General features: G+C 42.1%; 1 protein-coding gene across 1 annotated transcript in view; it reads right to left on the bottom strand.

Annotated features, from left to right (window-relative positions):
- Positions 1 to 27,943, bottom strand: part of UFL1 (UFM1 specific ligase 1) — a 329,946-nt gene that overhangs the window by 128,098 nt on the left and 173,905 nt on the right. The window contains exons 11-12 of the mRNA XM_069235525.1: positions 20,332 to 20,452; positions 4,577 to 4,699 (exon numbers count right to left, since the gene is read on the bottom strand). Of these exons, the coding sequence (XP_069091626.1) occupies positions 4,577 to 4,699; positions 20,332 to 20,452 (244 nt within the window). The remainder of the gene's footprint in view (positions 1 to 4,576; positions 4,700 to 20,331; positions 20,453 to 27,943) is intronic.

Genomic DNA, 27,943 nt, shown 5'->3' with positions numbered 1-27,943 from the left:
TTTTTTCACAGCAATAGCTGTGAACAAAGCCTCACGGAGCCCGAGGGGATTTTAATCCCCTCGAGCTCCGTGAATTATTTTTTTTTTAAATAGAACATTCTATCCTGAGTGGCAGAATGTTCTAATAGCCTTAGAACCCGCCGTAGCGGGCTCTACCGGCTATTAAAGTCCCTCTCCCTTGTTAAATGCCCTCGCCTTCGGCTCGGGCATTTAACGCGGAGAGTGGCCTTTAATAGCCGGTAGAGCCCGCTACGGCGGGTTCTAAGGCTATATTAAATAACCAACCTAGTATAAAATGTAACTAGCAAAATGGTTAAGAAAATTGAAAACATAATTGGCAAAAATGTAAAAAGTTTACAAAATAAAGAAAGTTATTATATTAGTCTCTATATATTTCTCCATACATAGACAAACACATTACTATTAGCTAGAAAACAAAAAAGTTACTTTCTTATAGTTGTATTTCTCCAGCGTTGGTATCTTTCAAAGATTCACATGCTTCAATCACACCCTTCTGTCGTGGTGGGACCCCGACCTCGGCGTTGGGGAGCAACAGAAGCATATTAATCTATAAGAGATCTAGTGCAGAGGAATAAATCAAGCAGGAGATGATATACATAATTTTTATATCTGAAGGCAAGGCTGAGTGCAGCCTAGCCTAAAACGCCACACTGAGGTACCAGGCTATGTCTGAGTGCAGACATTCAAATTTCCTTGGAGATGCTTCTCTCGTGTGATCCGTCATTTCGGCCGAAGATAGAGCACAATTACTTTTTTTGTGGCAGTTTACACCAGAATACGTGCAGTTATCTTGATAATATGAGTGTTAATCTCACTCATATCAAAGGCCACAATGATAGAGGCAGCAAAGAGGATTACGCATACTGATTTTCTAACGGTGCTTCTTTCCAAAACCATTTGTCTAGGCAGAGGTAATGGCAGAATGTATGTGGGATATGTGCATTCTAAAACATTATTGAAATTCAGAATAAGCTATACTTTTATGCTACTATGGACATTTGCCCTTGTCTCCAAAGGCTTGGATCACATCACTCCAGCATGAAAGGCACTCCTCCGGTTGCCTAGAAAACAAAGGCTTGAATTCAAACACTTGTTCATGTTACATAGATAATTTCCCAATAGGGCTACCTCTTCACATTATTCTCTCCATATAGCCCAATCATCTAAGTTTAGACTCTTAACTGAATCTCGCTCTTTTGAATTGCCCCTACCCTCTTAGTAATCTGCCACTTACATGATCAGTAGTGAGATGATAGTTAAATAGATCACTGTACCAAACTTGTAAACAAGTAACCGACTGCTATGGCCTGTCTTACGTCTGGGTAATAAATTGCTTTTCTTATCTGTGCCTGGTGCAAACTGATGGCGGTAGCAAAAAATACAATGCGATAAAATAGGGATCGGGGTAATTATCAGTGGCAGAGGAAAAAAAAGCATGCATTCCACCCATCAGGATGGAGACAGCTCTACCTGCCTGCCAGAATTCTTAACAAAAAGGTAAACAGAAATGGCCTTTCAGTGTTGACTTGCACAGTTATGATATTTTGCACAGTATTTTTGCATTTTTTTTTTTTTTATTGCACCACAGGGCTTCAGTGACACACATGATGTCTCCGGTTCTTTCCTTGATGGTGCACATCAATAGCAGAACTCAATCAGCAACCACATCTACCACCACGGCAGGGACAACAGCAGCATTTATGCTAGCAGTGAGCACAACAGCAAGACTAGCTGTCACCATGCAGTGACCAGAGCAGCAACAGCTGCCAGCACATCAGGTACAACAGTAGAAACCTCTGCTCTAGCAACAGCAAGGCCAACAGTGACCACAACATCAGAAATGACAAAAGCAACAACTGCATGCACAAGAGTTACCACAGCTGTAATAAAATTTAAAAAAACAGGGGCCATAGGAATGACCAAACGGGCCACCACTCAGGGACCAGAGGAGTGACCTCCAGCTGTAACCACACCAGGGACCACAGCATTAACCAGAGCAAAAAAAAAAGGCTGCAACAATTATGCCTTGGCATTGACCCTATAGCTGTGCCACGGGGCTTAAGTTGAACATCACAGATGAGGCGCAACAAGGCCAACGAATATCTGAGGTTGCTTGCATTCTCTCTCTGTTGAGACTATTAATTTGACGGTACTGAGGGCAAATATTGATTTGATTTACAAATGGGTTGAGACTGTACAGTGGCTCAGTTGAGTCTTTTCTGAGAAGTGCCAAAGTATGTGTAAACAGAACAGGGCATAGCTGGATGCAGTGCTTTTTGTTTCCTCAACTCTAGCTGGCACCGATCTGCTGGAGTTATCTATTTGTTTGATCGATTTTCTCCCGTTTTAATTTAGCACGCACTGTGCTTTTATTGAATCCATTTTGCAGGCTATGAACTCTACTGTGCAGGAACTGTGACGTGATTGTGGACCGTTGTGGTGTGGAAGTGATACAACGCCCCAGTAGTCTCTCAATGCCTTGAGGTTTCCACAATTCCACAGTCACTTATGCATACAGTACAGATTGGGGAGCCCCCCCCTCCACTTTCAAGCCGAGGCCTCATACTTGCATGAGCTCATGGACTTTTTCATGCAGAGCGCCACGTGGTTACACGAGCATTTGCTGCAGTGTGTTGCTCAATGCGTCAGGGTGACTGAATGTGATAGGTAGTTAGAGCAGCCGACTATGAAGCTGGGGAACCAGGTTTTAGTCTCGGCCAGAGGCTCAATATCATGTGATTCTGAGCAAATTACCGCCCATCCCCTGAAGAGGTACTTGTTTTTAATTATATTTAGTAAATTACTTCAACTTCCTGCGCTGTCCCCCAACACGCACGTCGCTGCCTGCATTTTATTACATCTTCCTTAATCTCCCTGTGTTGTCACTCCACCACCACCTCTCGTCTGTCGCTACTTGTTTGATTGGTTATGAGAAGATGCCTAAGGCCTGTTTCAGTATATTTTCTTTCCTCTAACTTCCGTTGCTCCATTGCAAGTTATTGTCGAAACGTATTTGTCCTAATTTTTTTTTTTTTTTTATGTACCTCTTAGTGGATCCCAGATGTTGGCATGCACGTCTGCGGAAACGGAGACCCTCCAACTCGAGTGTGCTCGCAGGTGAAAGCCAATTTATGATCTAACCTGAAATTATAGTGCTATCGATCATGCTTTTTTGTGTGCAACATAATTCACAGAATTCATTAGTGTCACTAGCATAGTCCAGGGACCACACAAAGGATGACCAATGCACCCCAATACTACACTGCAGCGCCCCTACTTACTGTAGTTCAGAAAGCTCAGAAGCCCTGCCAATGCATCTCAATCTTGGCCTGAAGTCACCCCTACTATTTTAGATAGGAGACTGTACAGCTCTGTCAGTGTCCGTCATGCCTATTCTATAGCTTGGTTGAATGACCACACAAAGGTCGCTGAGTGTGCTTCGACGATGTCCTAGAGCCCCATTTGTTTCTAGTTTATGGATCATGCATCCTTCAATGCACTTCACTTCTTATGAGCAACAGCCCTGCTAGTTGAACTGTGATTGATTATCCTGTGCATACTGCTTCCAACTGCAAACATTCACATTATGTGTTATTGTCTTAAGCAATCTGATTGCACATGCACTGGACCCCTAAATCAGTTCTACAAGGTACTCTACCATCGACCTACATCATAACGTGCAGCCTCGCTGCTTTAGTAGCTGGTCCAGCACTTAGAAATCTTCGTCTACCTCCATCTCAACACGCCACACTTCGTTTATGCTGATGCTGGGACCAATATATAACTGTCAGCGGATCTGTAACTTCTTATAGCCCCCTTATTTTATACTGTGCAGAGAGAGGAGTATTTCAAAGTGTTTCGAAATATACTCCCAGTATTATTTGCTACTCCAACACTGAACTATGTGAAACACCGTCCAAGAAAGCCACATGTGACTTTACGCACTGCAGGACAAGCCCGATATTCCAGAAATGGGGCCGAGGCACTCCTCAGCAATGCGCCTAAATCTCGACCCTCAGCCCTCCTGCTAGTTTGGTGTTAACACAATACCCCCGCCTCCACACACACAACTCTGCCAACGCACCTCCATTTTGACCAGCAGCACTATGCTAAAGTTAATCTGAGCACAACAGCCCTTTAAAAAACATATAGTATTTACAAACTCACAACATACAAATCATCAGCAAAACATTAAAAACTATTGGATTGCCACAAAACCAACAATATACACTTAACCTTATATACACTTAACTACATGATAACAATGAAAACAAAAATAAAAACTGTTGCAAAGGCAATACCTAATGGCTTTGCCAACGCTTGATTTACCCTGACACTCTAAGTGTTTCCGCCTTACCAAACCGCGCTACTCTTCAAAGACAGCATACAGGTGGCAGAATAATAGACAAGCACATAGAAAGTTAATCTTTATCTTATTCTAGGCAAGAAGCAGAAGGCTGAATGGAAATAAAACATGGAAATGGATGGTGAAGCTCGTCAGCCGAATAAACTGCAAAGTCAACCAGAACAGGCTAAGGAGAAAGAGATTACCAACTTGTGTTAGTTGTCACTGATTCCTCGTCGCTGTCGTCATCTTTTCTTCCTTTTTTCTTGTTTTTCTTAATCTTGATTTCTCTTGCATTTCCCCAGCCCCCTGATCTCGTGCTGCCACTGCCCTCTAGTGAAAAATGTTCGAATTAGTCATTATGAAAGGTTCTTGCAAGTATTTAAATGAAGAATACAAGGATGCTTGTTTCAGTACCACGCACTCAGAGTTGAGTATATATCAGCACGTTTTAGAGGTAGTGCATTCGTCACACAAGCTCAAAAGCAGTAGAGTAACATAGCCAATTTTTTGCAACGATCCCAGAATGCAGGTCGTCTATCAATAAAAGCACGTAAATTGAATGTGCTTCCTACATGAGCATGTATTTACTCTTTGCAACAGTTTTGAAAATCTTTTCCAGCACGTCTCCCCAAAAATCGCTACTTAAAATATTTACTTTGAAGATAGGTGTTATTACGCTCGCAATCCCCGACACGGGACTGCAGAATGTATTTTAGCGAATATTGCGGGTGCAATTAGTTTCCAGCCCCTCAGTCACAGGGTGGACACGAATAACAATGGTTTCTGTAAATCACCAAGACTTGATACTTTGGTTGCTGACTGAGCACAGGGCATTTCAAGAGAACGTCGGGAGGTGATAAACACAAAACATATAGCCCATTTCAAGGTAATTAAAAGGCTCCCAAACAAATAAAAATAACTCAAATTTCAAATAGAAAAAAGTAAACACTAACGGGGGATTAACCACGTCTTCAATTATCACAGAAGATCTGCTCCGAGCTCACTCTGTGCTATGCAAAATGATACACAGATGCACACATTTTAAAAATAGAAAGAGAGAGATTAGAAAAATAAATCGGGCCAATGCTTTTTCCTCATTGACATATTGAAGCAGAGGCAATTTTAGTCAGGAGACAACTAAATTAAAGCCATTTTTGAGCCAAAAATCGGGAGTCTCCTGCCACAATCGGATCTGTTGGCATGCATTCAAATATCTACAACTTCACACCCCAACTAGACCTCTTCACTCTATCAGCTCTTACACGATGACACACTAAAATCGTCATGGTAGGCGACACCCCCATCACCCCGCAAAAACTGTAAACATAATGTGCTGTCTTCACTTAGAGAGCTTCCTCTGAGCCCTACCCACTGTTCGCTAAAGGACTAGCATCCATCGGCATCACCCTCACTCCGACCCTCAATGACCCTCTCCGAACAGCTACATGGAAAAAACCCACCATCCAGTCGCTACTGAAAAAATCCACAGGGGATCCAAACACCAGCAAAATATGGAGCTGTCTCCCTGCTATCCTACCCGGTGAAAATCCTGGAAAAACTCAGCAAGAAACTGGCAGACCATCTCATTGACAATCACTTCCTGCACATGTCCCAAAAACGATTAAGACCATACCACTAAACCTGCTCTCACTCCCAAATACAACTGCATCCGCCCCATCACTAGTCAGGGAGCCATGGCCCTCATCCTCTCCATGGGCAACAACACAGTCTCCCACCCAGGTCTCATACAATGTCTCCACACAACAGGAATTTGTGGATTGGCTCTCAGATGGATTAACTCCTTCGTCACAGGTAGTACACAGCCTGTCAGCATTGTTCCTATATCTCCGGACCTCCAACATGGTCTGCGGTGTCCCCTAAGGCTAATCTCTCAGCACCAAGCTCTTCAGTATCTACATTGTCCTTCTCACTAACATCGTCTGCACCCATGGCCTCAAGATCATCTCATACACGACACACAGCTCATCCTTTCTCTCTTCAATGACACTCTTAGTTGAATTAATGTCAGAGTTCGCCCTCGGAAGTAAGACCAAATTCTTCTGCTTGAAGCCAATCAAAATGTAGTAAAGAGTACCCCTAAAAAGTCCTACATTTGTAATAGCTGTAGCCAACAACCACTGAACATTGGGAACTGTGAGAGTTGGATACACCATACGCCCCGGCGACTATTCCAAGGGGGCACAACTCTAAACTGGCTCCACTGACCTATGATTTGGCAATGGGTGAGGTTTTGAAAAAGACAGTGCCAACACCAAGTCAGAGGACTTTATGAAACACATACTCTATTTATTTCCAAGTCGAAGGAACTAACTACTCAGTACACGTGCACACGCTTTCTAAATAGAGGCTTAGAATTTTTTTTAACATTCTTATGGAATAATAAAATTCTTCAGTAGGATGAAGAAGAAAATAAGTTTCTTACCTGTAACTGCAGTTCTCCAGTACTGGTATCTTTCACAAATTCACATGCTTAAATCATTCCCCGTCGTAGAAATGGGAGTCCCAAAGTGCAATAGAATGGCAGTATAGAAAAGTTTCACATATAAGTCAATGTTAAAATGCAATTTAAAAGTGCATTCACTTTAACAGCTTATTCACATGATTAGAAAAGAGACGAAGTCCACCCAATCAAGAGACAGCACCCTTTAGAACCCTCATCACAGAAGCTCCAGTCTCTCAGATTTTCTAGCACAAGTGCGATTTACACCAAGAGCACATAAGGGGTGTCTCTATGGGGAGGAATCTATGAAAGATGCCAATACTTGAGAACTGCAGTTACAGGTAAGTAACTCATTTTCTTCTCCAGTATTGGATCTTTCATTGATTGACATGCTTGATTCAGAATAGCCAGCAGTTTTTGTAGTCAAGCATTTTGTGATATAAGTACCCTTTGAGAATGGTGGGTAGCAGGGTCATCTATCGACGTATCAATACATATTCATAATATATGTGATAAAACAGTTATACTGTATAGGAAAATATATATATATATACATATATATATATATATATATATATATATATATATACATATGTATATATATATATATATATGGAAAATGTCACTTACCCAGTGTACATCTGTTCGTGGCATGAGACGCTGCAGATTCACATGCTGTGCATTATCCTGCCATCTAGTGTTGGGCTCGGAGTGTTACAAGTTGTTTTTCTTCGAAGAAGTCTTTTCGAGTCACAGGACCGAGTGACTCCTCCCTTTCGGCTCCATTGCGCATGGGCGTCGACTCCATCTTAGATTGTTTTCCCCGCAAAGGGTGAGGTAGGAGTTGTGAGTATACTAGAGGTGCCCATGCAATGGAGTAGTAATGTATGTACCTAATGTCTATTAAAATAATATTTATTTACATATTTACAATTTTAATGCAACTAAAAACGGCTACAGGCTACCGGAGAGGTGGGAGGGCGCATGTGAATCTGCAGCATCTCATGCCACGAACAGATGTACACTGGGTAAGTGACATTTTCCGTTCGGTGGCATGTGTAGCTGCAAATACACATGCTGTGCATAGACCACAAAGCAGTAATCTCCCCAAAAAGCGATGGTTTAGCCTGTAGGAGTTGAAGTTGTCTGAAATAATGTTCTTAATACAGCCTGTCCTACTGTGGCTTGTTGTGTTGCTAACACGTCTACACAGTAATGCTTAGTAAATGTATGAGGCGTAGACCAGGTGGCTGCCTTACAAATTTCTGTTATTGGTATATTCCCAAGAAAAGCCATTGTGGCGCCTTTCTTTCTAGTGGAATGTGCTCTTGGTGTAATAGGTAATTCTCTTTTTGCTTTAAGGTAGCAAGTTTGAATGCATTTAACTATCCATCTGGCAATGCCTTGTTTAGATATAGGGTTACCTGCATGATGATTTTGGAAAGCTACAAACAATTGTTTTGTTTTACGAAATTGTTTCGTTCTGTCAATGTAATACATTAGTGCTCTTTTTATATCTAATGTATGCAAGGCCCTTTCAGCTACTGAGTCTGGTTGTGGAAAGAAGACTGGGAGTTCCACAGTCTGGTTTAGATGGAATGGTGATATGACCTTTGGTAAGAATTTTGGATTTGTACAGAGAACCACTTTATGTTTATGTATTTGTATAAAGGGTTCTTGAATAGTAAATGCTTGTATTTCACTCACTCTTCTAAGTGATGTGATAGCCATTAGAAAGGCTACTTTCCAAGTCAGATATTGGATTTGACAAGAATTCATGGGTTCGAATGGTGGGCCCATGAGTCGTGTTAATACAATATTAAGGTTCCACGAAGGTTCTGGTGGTGTCCTTAGGGGTATGATTCTTTTTAGTCCCTCCATAAATGCTTTAATGACTGGGATTCTAAAAAGTGATGTTGTATGTGTAATCTGCAGATAGGCAGATATTGCAGTGAGATGGATTTTAATGAAAGAGAATGCTAGATTAGATTTATGTAAATGTAATAAATAGCTTACAATGTCCTTTGTGGAGGCATGTAGTGGTTGAATTTGATTAGTGTGGCAGTAGCAAACTAATCCTTTCCATTTGTTTGCGTAACAATGTCTTGTTGTAGGTTTTCTCGCTTGTTTAATGGCCTCCATACACTCTTGTGTAAGATTTAAATGTCAGAATTCTAAGACTTCAGGAGCCAGATTGCTAGATTGAGAGATGCTGGATTCGGGTGTCTGATCTGTTGTTTATGTTGTGTTAACAGATCTGGTCTGTTTGGTAGTTTGATGTGGGGTACTTGTGATAAGTCCAACAGTGTTGTGTACCACGGTTGGCGAGCCCAGGTTGGTGCTATGAGTATTAGTTTGAGTTTGTTTTGACTTAGTTTGTTGACCAGATAAGGAATGAGTGGGAGAGGTGGAAAAGCGTAAGCAAATATCCCTGACCAGCTGATCCATAAAGCATTGCCCTTGGACTGAGGGTGTGGGTACCTGGACGCGAAGTTTTGGCATTTTGCGTTTTCTTTTGTTGCAAATAGGTCTATGCTTGGTGTTCCCCAGCAGTGGAAGTGATCCTGTAGGATCTGGGGATGTATTTCCCATTCGTGAGTTTGCTGGTGATCTCGACTGAGATTGTCGGCTAACTGATTCTGAATGCCTGGTATGTATAGTGCTATTAAGCGAATGTGGTTGTGAATTGCCAAATCCTTTGTGCTAAGAGACACAGTTGTGACGACTGTGTCCCCCCTTGTTTGTTGAGATAGTACATTGTTGTCATGTTGTCTGTCTTGACAAGAATGTGTTTGTGGGTTATTAGTGGTTGAAACGCTTTGAATGCTAGAAATACCGCTAGCAGTTCTGTGATTTATGTGAAGTAGTTTTTGTTCATTGTCCCATTGACCCTGTATGCTGTGATTGTTGAGGTGTGCTCCCCACCCAACCATGGAAGCATCTGTCGTGATAATAACTTGAGGCACTGGGTCTTGGAATGGCCACCCTTTGTTTAAATTTATAGGGTTACACCATTGAAGCGAAGAGTGTGTTTGGCGGTCTATCAACACTAGATCTTGAAGTTGACCCTGTGCTTGTGTCCATTGTTTTGCTAGGCGCTGTTGTAAGGGCCGCATGTGTAATCTTGCGTTTGGGACAATGGCTATGCATGAGGACATCATGCCTAGTAGTTTCATTACAAACTTTACAGTGTAGGTTTTTTTTGGTTGTATGCTTGATCTTACATTTTGGAACGACTGGACTCTTTGTGGACTTGGAGTGGCAATTGCCTTTTGTGTGTTGAGTGTTGCTCCCAAGTATTGTTGTATTTGGGATGGTTGCAGATGTGATTTTTGGTAATTTATAGAGAACCCTAGTTTGTGTAGAGTTTCTATGATGTATTGCGTGTGAAATTGACATTGTTGTTGAGTGTTGGCTTTTATTAGCCAGTCGTCCAAATATGGGAATACGTGCATGTGCTGTCTCCTTATGTGAGCGGCTACTACTGCTAGGCATTTTGTGAATACTCTGGGGGCTGTTGTTATTCCGAACAGTAGCACTTTGAATTGATAGTGTTTGCCTTGCATTACAAACCTTTGGTATTTTCTGTGAGAAGGATGGATGTGGAAATACGCATCCTTGAGATCCAATGTTGTCATGTATTCCTCCTTTTTTAGTAAGGGAACTACGTCTTGAAGTATTACCATGTGGAAATGATCTGATTTGATGAAGAGATTCAGTGTTCTGAGATCTAAGATAGGGCTTAACGTTTTGTCCTTTTTTGGAATGAGGAAATATAGTGAGTAGACGCCTGTTCCTTTTTGGTGATTGGGTACGAGCTCTATTGCTGGTTTTTGTAACAGTGCTTGGACCTCTATATGTAATAGGTCTAAGTGTTGTTGAAACAGTCTGTGCGTTTTTGGTGGCACATCTGGAGGGAATGATGTGAATTCTATGCAATAACCATGTTGGATAATTGATAGGACCCATGTGTCTGTTGTAATATGTGTCCAGTTTTGGTAGTATGTGGATAGCCTCCCCGCCACTGGTGTTAAATGTTGGGGTGTTGTGACATTGAAGTCACTGTTTGCTATGGCTTGGTTTGGCGGGTTGGAATTTTCCCCTGCCTCTTGGGAATTGCCCTCCATATGAACCACTAATCCCCCTCCCCCCCCCCCCGGTATTGTGATTGATAGGTGGGTCTGGTTTGGGAGGTGTAAGGTTCAGGTGTTTGTTGCCGAAACCCCCCTCTAAATTGTGGTTTCCTAAAGGTGCCTCTGACTTGTGGGGAATAGAGCGCAAACCATGGCTTTGGCCGTGTCTGTGTCTTTTTTCATTTTTTCAATGGCAGTATCAACTTCCGGCCCAAACAACTGTTGTTGATTAAACGGCATATTTAACACAGCTTGTTGAATCTCTGGCTTGAATCCAGAACTCCGCAGCCATGCATGCCTGCGAATTGTTACAGCCGTGTTGACAGTCCGTGCTGCCGTATCTGCCGAGTCTAGTGCGGACCTTATCTGGTTGTTAGATATGGCCTGTCCCTCTTCAACTACTTGCTGGGCACGTTTTTGGTGTTCCTTGGGCAAGTGCTGTATGATGTCTTGCATCTCGTCCCAGTGTGCCCTGTCGTAGCGTGCAAGTAGGGCTTGTGAATTTGCAATTCGCCATTGATTGGCTGCTTGTGATGCCACTCGCTTGCCTGCAGCGTCGAATTTCTGACTTTCTTTGTCAGGTGGTGGGGCATTTCCTGACGATTGAGAGTTTGCTCTTTTTCTTGCTGCCCCTACAACCACTGAATCCGGTGTGAGCTGCTGTGTTATGAACACTGGATATGTTGGGGGTGATTTGTACTTCTTTTCAACTCTAGGCGTGATAGCTCTTCCCTTTACAGGCTCCAGGAAGACCTGTTGCGCGCGCTTGAGCATGCCCGGGAGCATTGGCAGGCTTTGATATGGATGTGTGGGTGGATGCCAGAGTGTTAAAAAGGAAGTCATCCTCCACTGGCTCTGTGTGCATTGCTACGTTGTGGAACGTAGCTGCCCTGGATAATACCTGCGTATATGCAGTACTGTCTTCTGGTGGTGACGGCTTGGTTGGATAACATTCTGGGCTGTTATCCGATAATGGTGGATCATATAAATCCCATGCATCAGCATCATCCTGGGTCATCCCAGTATGTGTGGGTGACTGCATTATAGGTGTTCCCACTGGTGACAATTGTGGTGAGTGCAGTGGGGATGGTTGTGGTGAGACCATTGGTGGTGGTGATTTGTCTCTAACCACTTTGGCCTTTAGTTGCATTTCTGTTTCCTGAAATGCAAGCTTCCTTTTCGATTTGAGTAGAGGTAAAGTCTGAATCTTGCCAGTCTCTTTTTGGATATGTAAACTCCGTTGTGTATGGTCAGGTTCTTCGATACCTAACTCTTGCTCAAATCGATGTCTTTCCTTGAGTTGCATGGAAAGTCCTTGCTCTTCTGTATAAGAGCTTCTTTTCGGCTTCGAGGCCGCTTTTTTCGGTACCGAAGTTTCTGCTGTTATAGTCTTTTTCGGTTCCGAGGACATTTTTCGGGGTTTGGTCGATTCGATCACTCGTGTCTAAATCGTTCGTGCCGGATTTTCGACCGGAGTCGGAAGTCTTTGGCAACTCCTTGGCCTTTTTCGGTGCCGATGTTTGGTCACCTTCCTTTCGGTGGGTTGAGCCATGGCCTGCTGGCGGTGGCGTCCCCATGGCCTTAAGTGTTTTGGTGTGACCCTGAGTTTGGGACAGGGCAGGTTAACTCACGGTTTGTTGCACCATCGAGGGTCGTTCACTTTCGAATTCATCCGAGTCAGTCTCTTGGATGGCAATACTTTCCTCCTCTTTGACTTCGAGCTGTTCTTTCGGTTTCGACGCCATTTGCAGTCTTCTTGCGCGTCGATCTCTCAAGGTCTTCTTCGATCGAAACGCTTGGCAAGCTTCACAAGTATCCTCTCTGTGTTCGGGTGACAAACACAGATTACAGACCCGGTGCTGGTCTGTATAAGGATACTTTGAGTGACACTTAGGACAGAAACGGAAGGGGGTCCGGTCCATTAGTCTGGGATGACGGGTGTGGTCGGGCTGACCAGGCCTCGGTGAAGAGTGGAAGTCCCGAAGGGCCGCTGAAGCGGTCTTGATGTCGGTACCGATACACTAACACTAACCCGGTACCGAGCGATAACAATACCGTAGAATTTTCGATACTTTAGCTAACTTTCCCGATTCGAAATACGGAGCGAAGAGGAACACGTCCGAACCCAATGGCGTAAAGAAAACAATCTAAGATGGAATCGACGCCCATGCGCAATGGAGCCGAAAGGGAGGAGTCACTTGGTTCCGTGACTCGAAAAGACTTCTTCGAAGAAAAACAACTTGTAACACTCCGAGCCCAACACTAGATGGCAGGATAATGCACAGCATGTGTATCTGCAGCTACTCATGCCACCGAACATATATATATATATACATATATATATATATATATATATATATATACACACACACACACACACACACACACACATATATATATTTAAATAAGTATCCAAAGTAACAGAGGCTTACCTTATTGAAACAGATGGCTTAATATTGCCTGTCCGACTGCTGCATCTGCATCACTTCACTTCACTGTGCAAATTCCAGGTAATAGTGCTGCATAAATGTGCGAGCGCTCTTCCATGTCACAGCACAACATATCTTTTTCCAGTAGAACACCCGCAAACAGGGCAGCTGAAGTGGAAACTGCCCTTGTGGAGTGTGTCTTTGCTTTTACTGAGAGCAGTTTGCCCCCTTTGAAGTGGCAAAACTGGCCTGCTGCAGAAATCCTCCTTTTAAAGGTTGCCATCATGACTGGACTACCTTGTCTAGTTTGTCTATAAGCGACCAACAGTTGCTCAGTTTTCTGGATCGGTTTGGTATGATGCAGGTAGAATTACAGACATCTCAATGTCAAGCCTGTGCAAAGATATTTCTGCTGGACATGTCGGATTTGGCAAAAAGGTTTATAGTATAATGGTTCATTGATATGAAACTGCAATGGAACCTTGGGACTGAATATTCAAATCGTTCGAAGGATCGCATATTCCTCAGTGAAACCTAAAAAAGGTTCCTGAATTGTGAAAGTTTGTATCTCACTCACATTTCTAGTTAACATGATCGCCAATAGTACATCTACCTACCTTATGAGAAATTTTAGTCCCTACATGAATTGCTTGATGCAAGGAGCATCTTTATCTTGATACTGCAGTGAGATGTACTTTTATAGATGCATGCACCAACCCGAATGGGCAAGAGAGAGAAGATAAGGTTGGATTTGCTCTTGTAATGCCTCTAAAGGATGCAGGTTGGATTGCTGACACCATAAGCAAAACCTTTTCTGTTTCAGTTTGTATGTTGTGGTGGAAACGGCTCTCACTTTTGATAGGATCTCCCTGCAGTCTTGGGGAAATATTGGATCCTGGAACTCCTGGAATTCAGAAGTCATGCACATATATATAGAGAGCCTGGGTCCAGATGTAGACCCTGGTTTATCGTCAATAGTGTTTGGATGGTGAAGGAGCGTGTACTTTGACAGGAGGAGAAGCCCCGTGAACCAGTATAGCCTGGGCCACGAGGGAGCAATCAGGATGAGGCTACATCTTTCAACTTTCATCTTGTTGACAACTTTCAGTACGAGAGGGAATCAAGGGGAAAGCGTATGCATACATCCCGGGCCATCTAAGCAAAAAAGCGCTCCCTCATGACCCAGGGAGTGGGTGCCAACTGGAGTAGAACTGGTATTTGTTGTTCTCGTCTGTTGCAAAGAGATCCAATGCCGATTTGCCCCAAAGCCAGAATATTATGTCTAGCTCTGCCTGGTCCAGGATTCCACTTGTGGCAATAGCTCTTGGCTCTGCTGAGTGTGTCTGCCAAGATGTTGTTTGTTCCAGATACATGCTCGGCTATCAGAGTGATCATCTGTGTTGCTAGCCAGTCCCATAGTTTTTGGGTTTCCTGGGAGAGCATCAGCGATCTTGTACCCCGCCCTTGCTTGCTGACATTTTGCACGCTGGTAGTATTGTCTGCACGCACCAGCACCGAACAGCCTGCTATCCGTGGAATGAAAACTTGAAGGGTGAGAAAGATTGCAGTGATCTCCGGGCGGTTTATATGCATGGTCTTTTGGAGAGTAGACCATTTTATTTGAATCTACAGGTCCTGTATAAGCCCGCCCCAGGCCTCTAGTGAGGTATCTGTAGTTATGACAAAGTCAAGTGTTAGAGGTAAAAACATGAGGCCCTTCGAGAGATGAGATATCTGGGACCACCACACTAATGTTTCTACCATCTTTGGTGTGATACTGAGGAGGTCGAACAAACCTATTGTCTGAATCCACAGTTTTCGTAGCTCCTCCTGTAACTGTTTCATTTTGAGGCGTGCAAGACGAACTAAACCGATTGCGGAGGACATCATGCCCAGCAATTACTTGTAGAGACGCACAGAAACAGACTTTTTTTTTTAGACTTTGATAGCCAGATGTTTTAGCCTTTGTTGTCTGTGTTGGGAGAGAAAGGCCTTGTCTTGGATGGTATCCAAGGTGGAGCCACGAAACATTATTGTTGGAAAATGGCCCTCTCTGAAGGGTCACCCTAACCTTTTTACCTTCCTTCTTCTTTTTTCTGACCTAGCTTTTGCTGGCTTTAGGATTCTGGGCATTTTACCACTGATAACCAGTTCTAAATTGCATGTGCTCTCTCCCTAAAACATTGGCTTATACCCAATTGGCATATTTAATTTACCTAGAAGTCCCTAGTAAAGTGCACTAGACATGCCCAGGGTATGTAAATGAAATGTTACTAGTGGGCCTGTATCACTGATTGTGCCACCCACATACGTAGCTCCTTGACCATGCCTCAGGTCTGCCATGGCCAAGCCTGTGTGCAGTTTCAATTCCCCTTATCTTACACATAGGTCACCCCTAAGGTAGGCCCTAGCTAACCTATACGGCACAATGCTCTAAGTAAAAGGCAGGACATGTACTTGTAATAAATTGTACATGTCCTGGTAGTGAAAAACTCCCAAAGTCATTTTGTACTACTGTGAAGCCTGCTCTTCACGGTCATAGGCTAGCATGAGAAATGCCCTTATATGCCTTAAAGTGGTAATTTCTGATCTAAGAGGAGTAGCCTTGTCATATTTGGTATGATTGGAATGGTAGTGAGAAATCCTACTTACTTGTGAATCTTGAATTTACATTACTATTTTAGAAATGCCACTTTTAGAAAGTAGGCACTTCTCTGCCCTCACTGCCATCTGTGCCTTACAGCCTGTTTCCAATCCATGTCTGGTCTGTGCTGGTTGACAGCTCCCCTTGTGAATTCCACCCAGACAGCCATAAACACAGGACTCTGCTGCATCTGTCTTCACCTGCATACACATGGATTTTTCTGGGCAGGCAGGGTTGAGGGGCTATTTCTTACACATCAAAAGCCAGTGGCCTGCCCTCACACAAAGAGCTGATAAAAGCTCCCCCCGCCCCCATACAGGCCTCCTGGCAGACAGGACTGGGTTGAAAGGGGAATTTGTTCACTTCAAAACCACTCTCTGAAGTTTGCACTTCAAAGGCACTTTTGGGTTGATATACTGGGTCAATGACCCCACCAAATCAGACACCTCTGGACCTACACCTGTAAGGGGGACTGCCAGCTGCCCAAATGAGACTTCTGGACTACTTTGTTGAAAAGACTGCTCTCCTGCTTGTTGCCCTGCTGCCTGCTGGTCCCTGACCTTGCTGGAAGGACTCTGCCTTGTTCCACAAGGGCTCTTGGATTGAGCTTGCCTCCTGTTCTGAAGTCTCAGGGACAACAAAGAATTCCCCAAAGTCTTCACCTTGTGGCTGGAAAATCGCAGCATCGCCTACCAGATTGACGCAGCGCCTGCTCCTTCCTACCAGCGCTCTCTGTATTTTCAACGCATCATCCCTGGGCATCAAAATATCCCCGCATCAGAGTGAGGAACCAAGGCTGCTCTCCTGAAAATCGACGCATCGCCTTACAGCGTGGAAAGAAACAACGTATCATCTTTGCCGTGCAGAAAAATCTGATGCATCGCCTTACTTTTCAACGCATCTCCTCCTCTGTAGCCCCTGTGCGGCGGCGTTTTTGACACACTCAGGTACTGTGTGTTAAAAGGATATAACCACTGATGCTTAAGGATTGAGACTCATTTAAACCTTTAAAAAGTGATATGTTGACTTGTGCATATTGGATTTTTGCCGTTTTGGTCTTACTTTATTCAGATAAATATTATCTATAGTCTTAAACTGATGTGGAGTGCCTTTAGTGGTGTTATCACTGTGTTAGTATGTGAGTTATTGCACAAATACTTTACACATTGCCTTCTGAGTTAAGCCTGCCTGCTCTGTGCCAACCTACCAGAGGGTGAGCACAGGACAATTTAGGTTGTGTAATGACTTACCCTGACTAGGACTGCGGTCCCTACTTGGACAAGGATGTATACCTCTGCCAACTAGAGACCCAGTTTCTAACAATTATTCTTTGCATTGTAAAAGTTGATGAATTCTGATGATTTACTGTGAGACCCAGTCTGCAAAACAGTGTGATGCAGGCCTCTGTCACCGTGGATACTAGCAAAGTTATCAGAGCTTTTAGCAACCAGTCCTCCAGGAAGGGGAATACCAGGTGGCCTTCCTTACTGAGATCGGCTGCTACCGGGACAAGGCACTATGTGAAAATGTGTGGAGATGTCTTGAGGCCGAATGGGAGATCTATGAAATAGTAATGGGTCCTAGCTATGGTGAAGCAAAGATATCTGCGGTGCTCTAGATGTATGGGGATGTGGAAATATGCATCCTGCAAGTTGGGAATTGTCTTATAGTCTTCATGGATTAGGAGATGCAGGATGTCTGAGATAGACTATGCAGAAGGATTGTTTTTGCAGAAATTTGTTCAACTGTCTGAGGTCTAGGATCAGTCTCCATTTCCCAGATTTTTTTTTTGATGAGTAAGAAACAGGAGTAGAAACCCACGCTCTTCTGGGAAAAAGGAACTTTTTCAAGTGCTCCCTTGGGGATGATTTTCAGGCCATCAAAAAGCAGAAAGGGCAGACATTATAGGCTGATGCTTCGGAGGACTCTAGCACCACCCGATACTTTTATTTTTTTATGCAAGGTACGTGGGAGTTAGGAGGGGTAGCACTTTAAAGGCGACATGTATGTCTGGATATTGCAATAATTCAGGAGGAGTCAAGTCAGAGAGGTGATATGGTCAAACGTTTAGTATCAGATTTACCAAGACATTTTTACTGAAACATTTTAGTGAGGGGTGCTAGATTAAATATTGGAATTCTGACTAGCAGGGCATTTCCACAGTCAGTAAGGGGATTTGTTTCACATTTACATAAACATATGGGAGGGTTGAGCCTTTGGCTACACCTAGATCTCCATATCAACCTTGCTACCAAAATAGAAAAAAAGAGCAGTGAATGGGAGCTTGGATCAGCACAACTTAGCAGAACTTAAACAAAAACATAACATTCCTACAGCCATAAACACAAATCAAGAGAACCACAATTTCACAGAGAGCCATGAAGAGATGCATAAAAAAAGATTTCAGTTCACCACGCTAGCAAGTCTCTGGAAAACCAATACACAAAAGTGCCTTTGTCCCTTACTAAATGGCAAAGTTGCTCCCAAACACGTAAACACCTTGCTAAATAGTTATATGTTGCAAGAAAATAAGGGGCTGACAGACTTCACGTGGGTAATCCTCATGGAGAAAAATAAAGACTGCAGGGATAATTAATATGTGCAAACAGTGAAACCACAAACCGCTCTGAAGGAAACTTTTTCACAACTCTTTCGATTTTTCAAGGCCTTAGGATCTTGTTGCCAAGAGTTGTCGGAGCCGTTAGTCAAACATAGATAAAAAATATTATGGTCATGGTGAAAATCTATCATAACGCTTAAAATAAAAGAAGTTGCTGTAAGCAAAACAGGCTTGGTCTCTGAAAAATACAGTGATGGATCTTCAACACTGCTTGAACCACCATGACACATATGGAAGAAGTAACTGGTACAAAGTCAGAGATCTGAATCACTGAATTATCATCACACTAAATGCCAACCCCAAATATAGGCTTCTGTAAAGTACAAACCCATCAGTCAGTAAAAATGGCATAATCATTTTTATGGGGGAAAAGGAGAGTAAGAATTTTCATGATGCTCATGCCAGTGAGTTAGGTCATAAAAGACAAGACATTCAAAGCGTTGGAACAATGCAGTCGATTTTCACGTCCAGGGTCAGGTAATAGAACTTCTAGCATTTGCTGATGTACCCTTTCGCTGTGAACGTCTTCTGAGATCATACAAGTTCAGTCTAGCTTATAAGAGATTAATGCAAGATTAAAGTATTTCCTCAGAAAGTAAAATATCAATTTTGAGTATGGGATGGATATTCAGCAAATCATTTCATACTGAAGAGAAAACAGATCATTCGTGGCAAGGTTCAGATACATTTTATTTGGCAGATTAAAGTTGTAAAATTAATTTTCTGGGGTCATGTAAGGGAAATCAAAATCAAGAAATAGAGTATTTCTGAATCTCTGTGAATCATTGGTATCTGAAAGGCACCTCCTGTGGGGATCTGGACCTTCCAATGCACGAGGCAGAAACATGACCTTAGGGAAATGTCATTGGGCGAATAGGTTGACTACATAAGCGCCACAGACATAGAATACTCAGTGTAAGACTTGATTAGCAAGCTTCCACTGTGTAGGGGGTGAGCCCAGACAACTGTGGCCTCTTACAGACTGATTACTCACTTCTGCCAGCCTTCGCAATGGATACGAAAAATAACTTACTTTCAAGGCCTTATTTCTAGGTATATTTGTACGTCACTATTTCAAATGGAAAATGGATACTGATTTGTCTAGGTAAAGTTATCTCCTCATTAAGAAGCAGGAAAACTGCGTGCACTTAGGGTTTAACAAAGTTTCAAAAGATTCTGTCAGTCAACTAGCCTATGAAAACCTTGTTGAGGTCAAGAGACTTGTTTGTTTAGTGGGCAGATCAGGAGACATTTTTTGAGTGTGGCACCACCAAGAAAATTGCACATTTAAGGATGTCCCACTAAACCCAGCAATGTGCTCCAGTCAAATGTTACCCAGCAATGTGCTCCAGTCAAATGTACTAGTAATGTTTTTCCATGGTGGCAACAACCTCATCTTTAATCTGGGGTTGGAGAAGGGTCTCATCTAGGGTAAAGTATTTTTTTAGGAGAGCAAATTTAAAAAGTTGTAATTTCTAAGGCACATTTGAGTTTCCTTTACGTATGCTGAATGTTCTACCTGGAGTATATTTCGGATGAGTAATTGTTATGCTAAAGTCAGTAATTTGCCCAAACCTAAAAAGAAATGTATAAAAACAGACTTCTGACTTTATTTTCGCCATTTGTGAATTGTTATATAATACTGTATTTTCACATCAAGAGTTCTGCACCCCACCTGTTGCCTTCTTTCGCCTCTCTTCCCTTTTGTCCTTTTTGATTGCAGTTGCATTTTCCAAAAGAGAGGCCTGCTTGAAATCATCTTCTGTGATCAAATAAACGGGGCTGCTTTTCATTTCCTACAACATAACATAAAAGATGTTCATGATCAGCTACTCCGTCTAAATCACATAGAAAAAGTAAATCCTGAAGCCTGACTACAATCTTATGGAAATAAAACCATAATCATGTGTCCAAACTTTCATCATGAAAGCATGGAATTTCCTCAAAGCTTTCTATGCAGAAGATGGGAGTATGTAAATAATTTACATACAATAATTTACAAACAATGAACATGCATCCAAAGGGCACTACTAAACAAGTTGAAGATGCTCTAAATAAACCAGCCAAATAAATAATACTCATCTGAAACAAACAATGAAGTTGATGTAGCCGAAATCTTAGTATTGTCCCTCATGTCACAGTGATCACCTATATGACAATTTATGCATTATGTTAAACAAGGTACTAATTGTTTGCAAAGTGATGCACTGAGAAGTCATTTTTAGTGTGCATTTGTTTGAGATGAGACTTCAACATATGTGTGTTGAAGTTTAACTTAATGTTTGAAGGAATAAACTGATATGATGTTATATTTTAGACTTTAAACCAATAGTCCCTGTTGTTTTAAATATGTGTGCAAAAGTAGAGAAATGCAGTTCCACGTTACACTGACTGAAACTTATCAGAGTCATTTTGTTTAAAGTTAAGGTAACACAAATGCTAATGAAGAATGATTAATGCAGAATTTACAGTTTGCATATTAAAACGTGTTTTATTTAAATGCATTGATGTGCTGTTTTAATCCATTTGCCTTAGCCTAAATGAGGTCTGCCAGGCCCTGTGCTCCTTGACTGTGCAGAAAATGTCAAATCATTCAATAAACAGGTACTTTTCTTTTAGACTTCATTCCCATGAAAAGCCTATGCTGGTAATAGACATCTATTGTCTTACACATAGTTTGAAAATTTGATCTTGGATGTGGAACGTCCCGGACTGTGGACAAGCAAATTAAACATATGTTTCAATTTCAATTGAAGCTACATGGATGGATGCCGTTCTCATGACAGACCTGAGAAGAAATGGGATAGTTTCAACTAGGAGTTGATGATCGATTGTTATTGGATGATGCCCCTTCAATGTCAAGTTAACAGACATTCTGAACTAATCAGATTGTTGAATGAGCTTTGATATACTGATGACCAGTTGGACTTTGGTCAGATTCTCTGCAGGGATCCAGAGATTTCTGAAGATGAGAAGCTAAACTCTTTTTTGCAATGTATCCTGAATGCTGAGCCCTTTGTAGAGGTATCTTCCTCTCTGCCTTGCACCTATGAAATGCCTTGCTAAGACGTAGAGATTTTGTTCCTAACCCTTGCCGAAGAATCTTGACCGAGCTTATGACATGCTGAAAGCTCTCCTTTTTTACGTGTCTTTTGCCCAACTTAGTTAGTCCCCTGTTGTCCGAGTTTACGTTTATTTTTCTAAATTCTTTTTGCCCTTTTTGTTTGTGCCTGGATGTGTTCTGCCCCACATGTTTTACCTTAATTTGGCTAATAGTAGAGGTTTCTTGTGCTCAGCTAAACTGAACTTTGATAATTTAAATTGCATTAACACTTATCAAACTTGAGCAATGTTTATATTCTGTATCTCAGATAATCTTCTTATTGTTTTGCATTGTCGTTGTAGAATGCTTAGTTTTATTAATGTTAGTTTGTTTGAACTTATTTTGTCACCTTGGACACCACCTTGCGATTTTGTATCTTTATAACATTGTCTTGAGAATTCTCCACAGGACTGTGTTTGAGCTTGTAATAAAACCGTTAACTTTATTCCTGACTGGGGTTTTCCTTGTACAGCAACATTGGTCAAACTTTGTAACTTAATTGGTTTGTATTAAAATGTCATTGTATGGTCCAACCACAATCTATGCTGCACTGCCTGGTTGTTTGAAAGCCGTTGCAGTCCTGAGCATCAGTATCAAACAGTGTGAAGGCATTATTATGGGTCATCCCCTGAATGATTTTGTACCCCACTCTGTGGAGCTGTTGTTAACCCGAACCAGGACCCAATACTTGACTAAGTGCATGTTTGACCCTCTATGAGCAGGCTATCCTTGCTTGCGTGTTTTTTTTAGGACTTGGAGTGGGTGAAGGGGGGGGGGGGTTGTTTAGCTTTTAGCGGCAAGAGTGGGAGTGGTTGGGGTAGTTTCTTTTAAGGGCTCAGGGAGGGTGGGTCGGGGTAGTTTACTTTTTAGAGGCGGTGTGGGGGGAGTCGGGATTTTTTTTAATTTTTTTATGGCTCAGAGTGGATGGGGAGGAGGTTTGAATGACAGACCCATGCATGCCGTTCCACGTTTCAACACATGCCTTTACTGGGCATGCTTTACAACAAAATTTGTTGGGAAGGCATGCGTGGTAAAGGCATGGATGGAAACAACATGGTCATGGTTCTGACCGCATTGTTAAGGCATGCGTTGCTCCGGCATGCGTGGTTCCATCATACAACCAAAATGCTTCCATGAGGAGTGGCAAGGATAGACAAGCAGTAGTTTTGCTACTATAAAATAGATAAAATAGGTTAAAACAGCTTTGTAATTTTTAAGAATTCGTTTTAAATAAAATCTATATCCCTTATATACTTCAGGACAGTCCACATGCTGCATTTTAGAGCCAACATACAGTGCCAAAGAAATGTCCGGTGTAGTGTTTCTTGACAACAAAGTTCAGTGACCATGATGGCTTCATGTTCTGAATTTATATAAAAGAGCAATGAATGTAGGACTGTGCAAGCACAGATTTAAAAGCATGGCTTTAAAGTAAAGGATCCATTTACCTGATTTATATCGCACGTTTTCACCAGAAATGTATGAAGAAATGAAACACTAGAGCTTTGGCCGTGGTTAATGAAAAGGTTTGTTGTGCTTGATAACCATACATGGGCAATCTTAACTCGGTTAGGTATGACATTCCTGAACATCCATTGACCAAACTGCCTTCTATCTTGTGCAGCACTAATTTAACTAAACGCCTGCCTTCAGAAATCCAAAGCATCATCTTTGGCTATGGTGCATATAGACGTGGACTCTATTTCACTAGTCAAATGCAGTACTTCCTACTCGAACCTAGTATACAGAGGTGTAAGGTTGACCTGTCTTCAAGAGGCCACTGGGGAGCCCATGACGCATCCTCACTAAACAATCCATTAAGTAGGCTCACAAGGTTCCAGAAGGCTGGTTGGCTGGCAGCCAGAACAGTACTGTGCACGTAAAGAAAAAAACTTTCTGCTACAGAGTGCCTGCTCTGCCAGTGAATACAGGGAAATCAGTTTTAACAAAAATAAAAGGAAAACAGTAATCAAACTCAAATTAAAACTAATACAAATAAGCACTTCTGGACCTTGTGCGGAAAAGTAATCATAAACTGGGAAGGAGGGAACATTTAAATTTCCCAAGACAACTATAAAAATTCTGTAGAGATAAGGCATTTTAGCCACACGACCTAGTCTAAAATCCAGAAATTTTACAATGTATGTTCTTACCATAGTGTTATGCCTTAGTAATAACTCTTCTGCATATTAATGCATCTACATACTTGATCTTTAAATACATACTTCACTCACAGTTTTTAAACCATTAGATATTTTATCACGCTTCTTACACTTTCATATGCTCCAAATACATCCTACACGTACATCCTCAAAGACACTCATTTTCTGTGCATAGGTAAGGCAACCATCTAACACTGAGTTAGGCTGCACTCTAACACATGCATATACACTCAGACTGACACACTCCTATACCCTACTATCCACACAGCAACACACGTAAGTCTGAATCTCTAATTATCCATACTTGCACATATGGAACTTTATGCAATACAATTTTATAACTTTATTATTTTCCTTATAGATGCATACACTTTCTATGTAGGAATGTATCTATATATTTATTACTTTACTCCTGTCGAAAGAAACAACAATAAAAAAGCCTTCAACTCCCTCCAATGAACTACTGTCTCATCCTATACCTCTTTCAGTCTATCCTCTACTTCCACTCTGACGCATCCCAAACCTGATTCTACTGCTATGAACTCCCCAAGACTCTCTCAAATCTTTCCTCCTCTATCCCTCCTTCACTCACCCCAAACCTCCTTCTGCTATGATCTCACATATAACCCTTTCTAGACTCTTCCCTCCTCTATCCCCGTGACTCACTCCAAACCTCATTTAGTACTATGAATAATACTTCCTAGACCCTTCCTTCCCATATTCCCCCTTTGACTCATCTCAAACCTTTTTTTTACTACAATGATCTCCCAAGAAGAACTAGCAGAGGTACTAGAATACATGGTGCAGTCACTATTGGCGTAAGATCCTTCACCGACTGAGGATAGAAGCGCTCTCTGTAATCTCCCAGCATGGCCTGTAGGTCAGAAGCAAGACCAGAAGGCAAGCACACCATTCCCTGTTGTTGCTGTGGGGCTGGATCATAATACTGCTGACCTTAATAGGAGTCATCATCAGAGTACTCCTGACATTTAACATGCAACTGGGAAAGGCTCCTAGCCACCCCAAACAATGCATCCTGATCTAGTCTTAGTCATCGTCGCCATCAAAAACCTAGACGGCAAAAGCCTTGACACCCTGCTTGGTGACAGACGGTGTGAAATTAGTTTTGGAGAGCCTCTTGAGAGGGGTATGCTGTGCAGATTGATACAATGGCAATGTGGATGGTCTTTGCCGCTTTACTGGAAACATTTTCATAGTTGATGATAAGAATCCAGCTGTCGTCGACGGGGGTGTTGACGATATCGTCGTCACTGGAAACATGGTCGACGGTGTGGCCGACGGCAGTAGTGTCGTCGACGGGGGCACCGTCGACGGGAGCATCGTCCTAAGCTCAATCATCGACGGGAGTGTCGTCTGCAAGAACAGCGTTGACAAGATGGGGCGCCCCGTCTACGAGGATGATAGCGTCATCGATGATGATCCTGCAGCCGCTGCCATCGACATTGAGAGTGACTATAACCAGCGGCACCGATGAAACAGTCATCGGCGAGAATACCGTCGAAAATGGCGCCGTCGACGGTGCTGAACTTGGCTTCCTAAACTTGTGAAGAACCTTAGGAAATGGAGTAGCCGGTTCAGAAGCAGTCTTTTTAACTGACTTTTTGAGGGTTTCTGCGCCTGCTTATTTCCTCTGTGGAGAGCTATGGCTCTTAGTAGATGCCCCTGCTGTTTTTTGCGCCATTTTCTTAGGTGGCTCCTGAATATCCGAGCCTTCCTGTTTTCTCTTTACAGGTGTTTTAGGGGCAGAAATAGAAGAAGAGGCACTGTCCTCATCAGAGGCTGAGTGTCCAGTCTTACCTCTCTGAAGCCACAACAGCAGGCGACCCTCTGTGTCCTTCAAGGTTTTTGTAGTAGAATTTTCTACATATCTTGCAGTCCTTTGTTTTGTGGCTGGGATACAGGCAATAAATGCATTCCTCATGTGGATCATCCACATATAATCTTTTCTTCAAACAAGAGGTACAGGATCTAAAAAGGCCTTTCCTTGGTGTCTCTGACGTGGTAGCCAGTTTGAAGCACCAGAGAAGAAAAGAAATGTCTCAAAACTGAAGTAGTAGATCTTCTGAGAGAAAATATTGAGCAGAGCTCAAAGGAGGATCCTCAGCACAACGTGCGGGGGAAAATCTGAGGGAAGGCAGCTCCTCACAGGAGGTTCTTAGGGGTGAGGCAATCTGATTGGTTCAAATTTGTGTTTGGGTCTATTTTACAAAACGATTATGATAGGTTATTTTATTGAGGCCTAGTCCATGTATTGTGTATATACATCTTCAGGCTTAGTTTCTATATTCCACCGGGGACTCCCATCTTGAGGACGGGGAAGTATTCAAGCATGTGAATCTATGAAAGTTCCAATACTGGAGTAAGTGCTGTGACTGGTGGGCCGCAACCTGTGAATACAGTTGCGGCCACCATTTTCTAAACCGGGACCGCATCCCGGGAGATGAAAATAAAGACTGAAAACTATAGAAGGGTTTCGGGTTGGGGTACCCTTACCCCAGGGGTCCACTGTAGGTGTCTCTGAGGGACCATATCCGAGATTTAAAAAGCCCATACCCATCTTTTTTTTTTTTTTTTTTTTTTTAACATGTATGGAGTTCTGATGCTCAGCATGCCCCTGTGTCACAAACCTTTGCTAAATTAAAAAAATAATAATAATATATATATATATATATACACATTCACATATTCACTCACTAATGCACACACTCAGACACTCACACACCCACTCACAGACCCTCATACACCCACTCACAGACCCAGTCAGCAATTAATGCATCCACTCACAGACCCACTCAGAAATTCACGCACCCTCTCACGGACCCAGAAACACCCTCTCACATCTACTCTCACACCCAGACAGACACTCTAACACCTACATAGACCCCCTCACACCCAGGTACTTCATACCCAGAGACACTTATTCTCACACCCAGAGAGACAGGCCCTGCGGCCAACCCCCACCATACGGGGCCAAAGGTCATGTGCGGTTATGGTTGGATTAACGTATAGTAATTAAAATTAATTTACATTTAAAAAAACCCATAGGAATTCACTGAAAAAAACAAAGGTTACAGGGACATATAGTTAGGTTCTGCATTTAATAGTAAAAAAACATTAAATAAATCAGCAGTTACAGAGTTATTTCAAGTAATCATAACTTGCCCCCTTGCTATGCACTGCTTATTACCCCAGATATTACAGCACTCTTGCAACTTTTGAATGTCAATAAAAATATACAGGAAACATTAGCAGTGCATGGCAACGGAGCAAGTTAATGTTACCCTAGGTCACGAGTTATAGCTACTTGAAATATTCACTATAACAGGTGAATTTCTATGGTTTTGTGCGAATAAATTCTGAACCTAAATATAACGTCCCTGTAACCTTTGTTTTTTTCAGTGAATATATATACATTTAGTTAAATTCACTCATTTTTTGGTACAGTACTTCTTTTGATAAAGTGCTTTTTCTTAATAAAGTCCTTATCATAGGTTTGACTCATGGATATCATAATTATTTACATTAACTGCAGCAAATGATTTGCTATCTTCCACTACTGCCATCCCATCGAGAAATAAAGTGCGAAATGCCGCAAAGAAATCTGACTTGGTAAAGTACCTCATGATTCATTGTTATCTAAAAAAAACAATCAGCCCCATGGGAACAAACCATATAACAAATAAATAATCCATCAAATATGTGCTTAAGGTGAATTATTATCGCCCAGTAAAGTACTTATAGTTAATCATAGACTCATTACACTGGCCTCATATAAGCGAACAATTTCCTGGCTGTCACATTCTCATATATTCCCCCATGTGAACACTTATCTCAAAAGAAAGAGAAGATTATATAATGGACAACCTAAATGTAAATAATGTGAAAAACGTGTGTGCAAAGATGGAGCAGGTGATAGGCATAGGGATGACATCATCTTCTTTCTTTGAATATTCTCCTGTTCTAAATATCAGTGATTTCCTAACAGTTATAATTTTCATACT

Source organism: Pleurodeles waltl, chromosome 5, assembly GCF_031143425.1.
Source record: "Pleurodeles waltl isolate 20211129_DDA chromosome 5, aPleWal1.hap1.20221129, whole genome shotgun sequence".
Classification (NCBI taxonomy): Eukaryota; Metazoa; Chordata; class Amphibia; order Caudata; family Salamandridae; genus Pleurodeles; species Pleurodeles waltl.
Note: the sequence above shows the minus strand (reverse complement) of the source record. Positions and strands in the feature narration are given on the sequence as shown.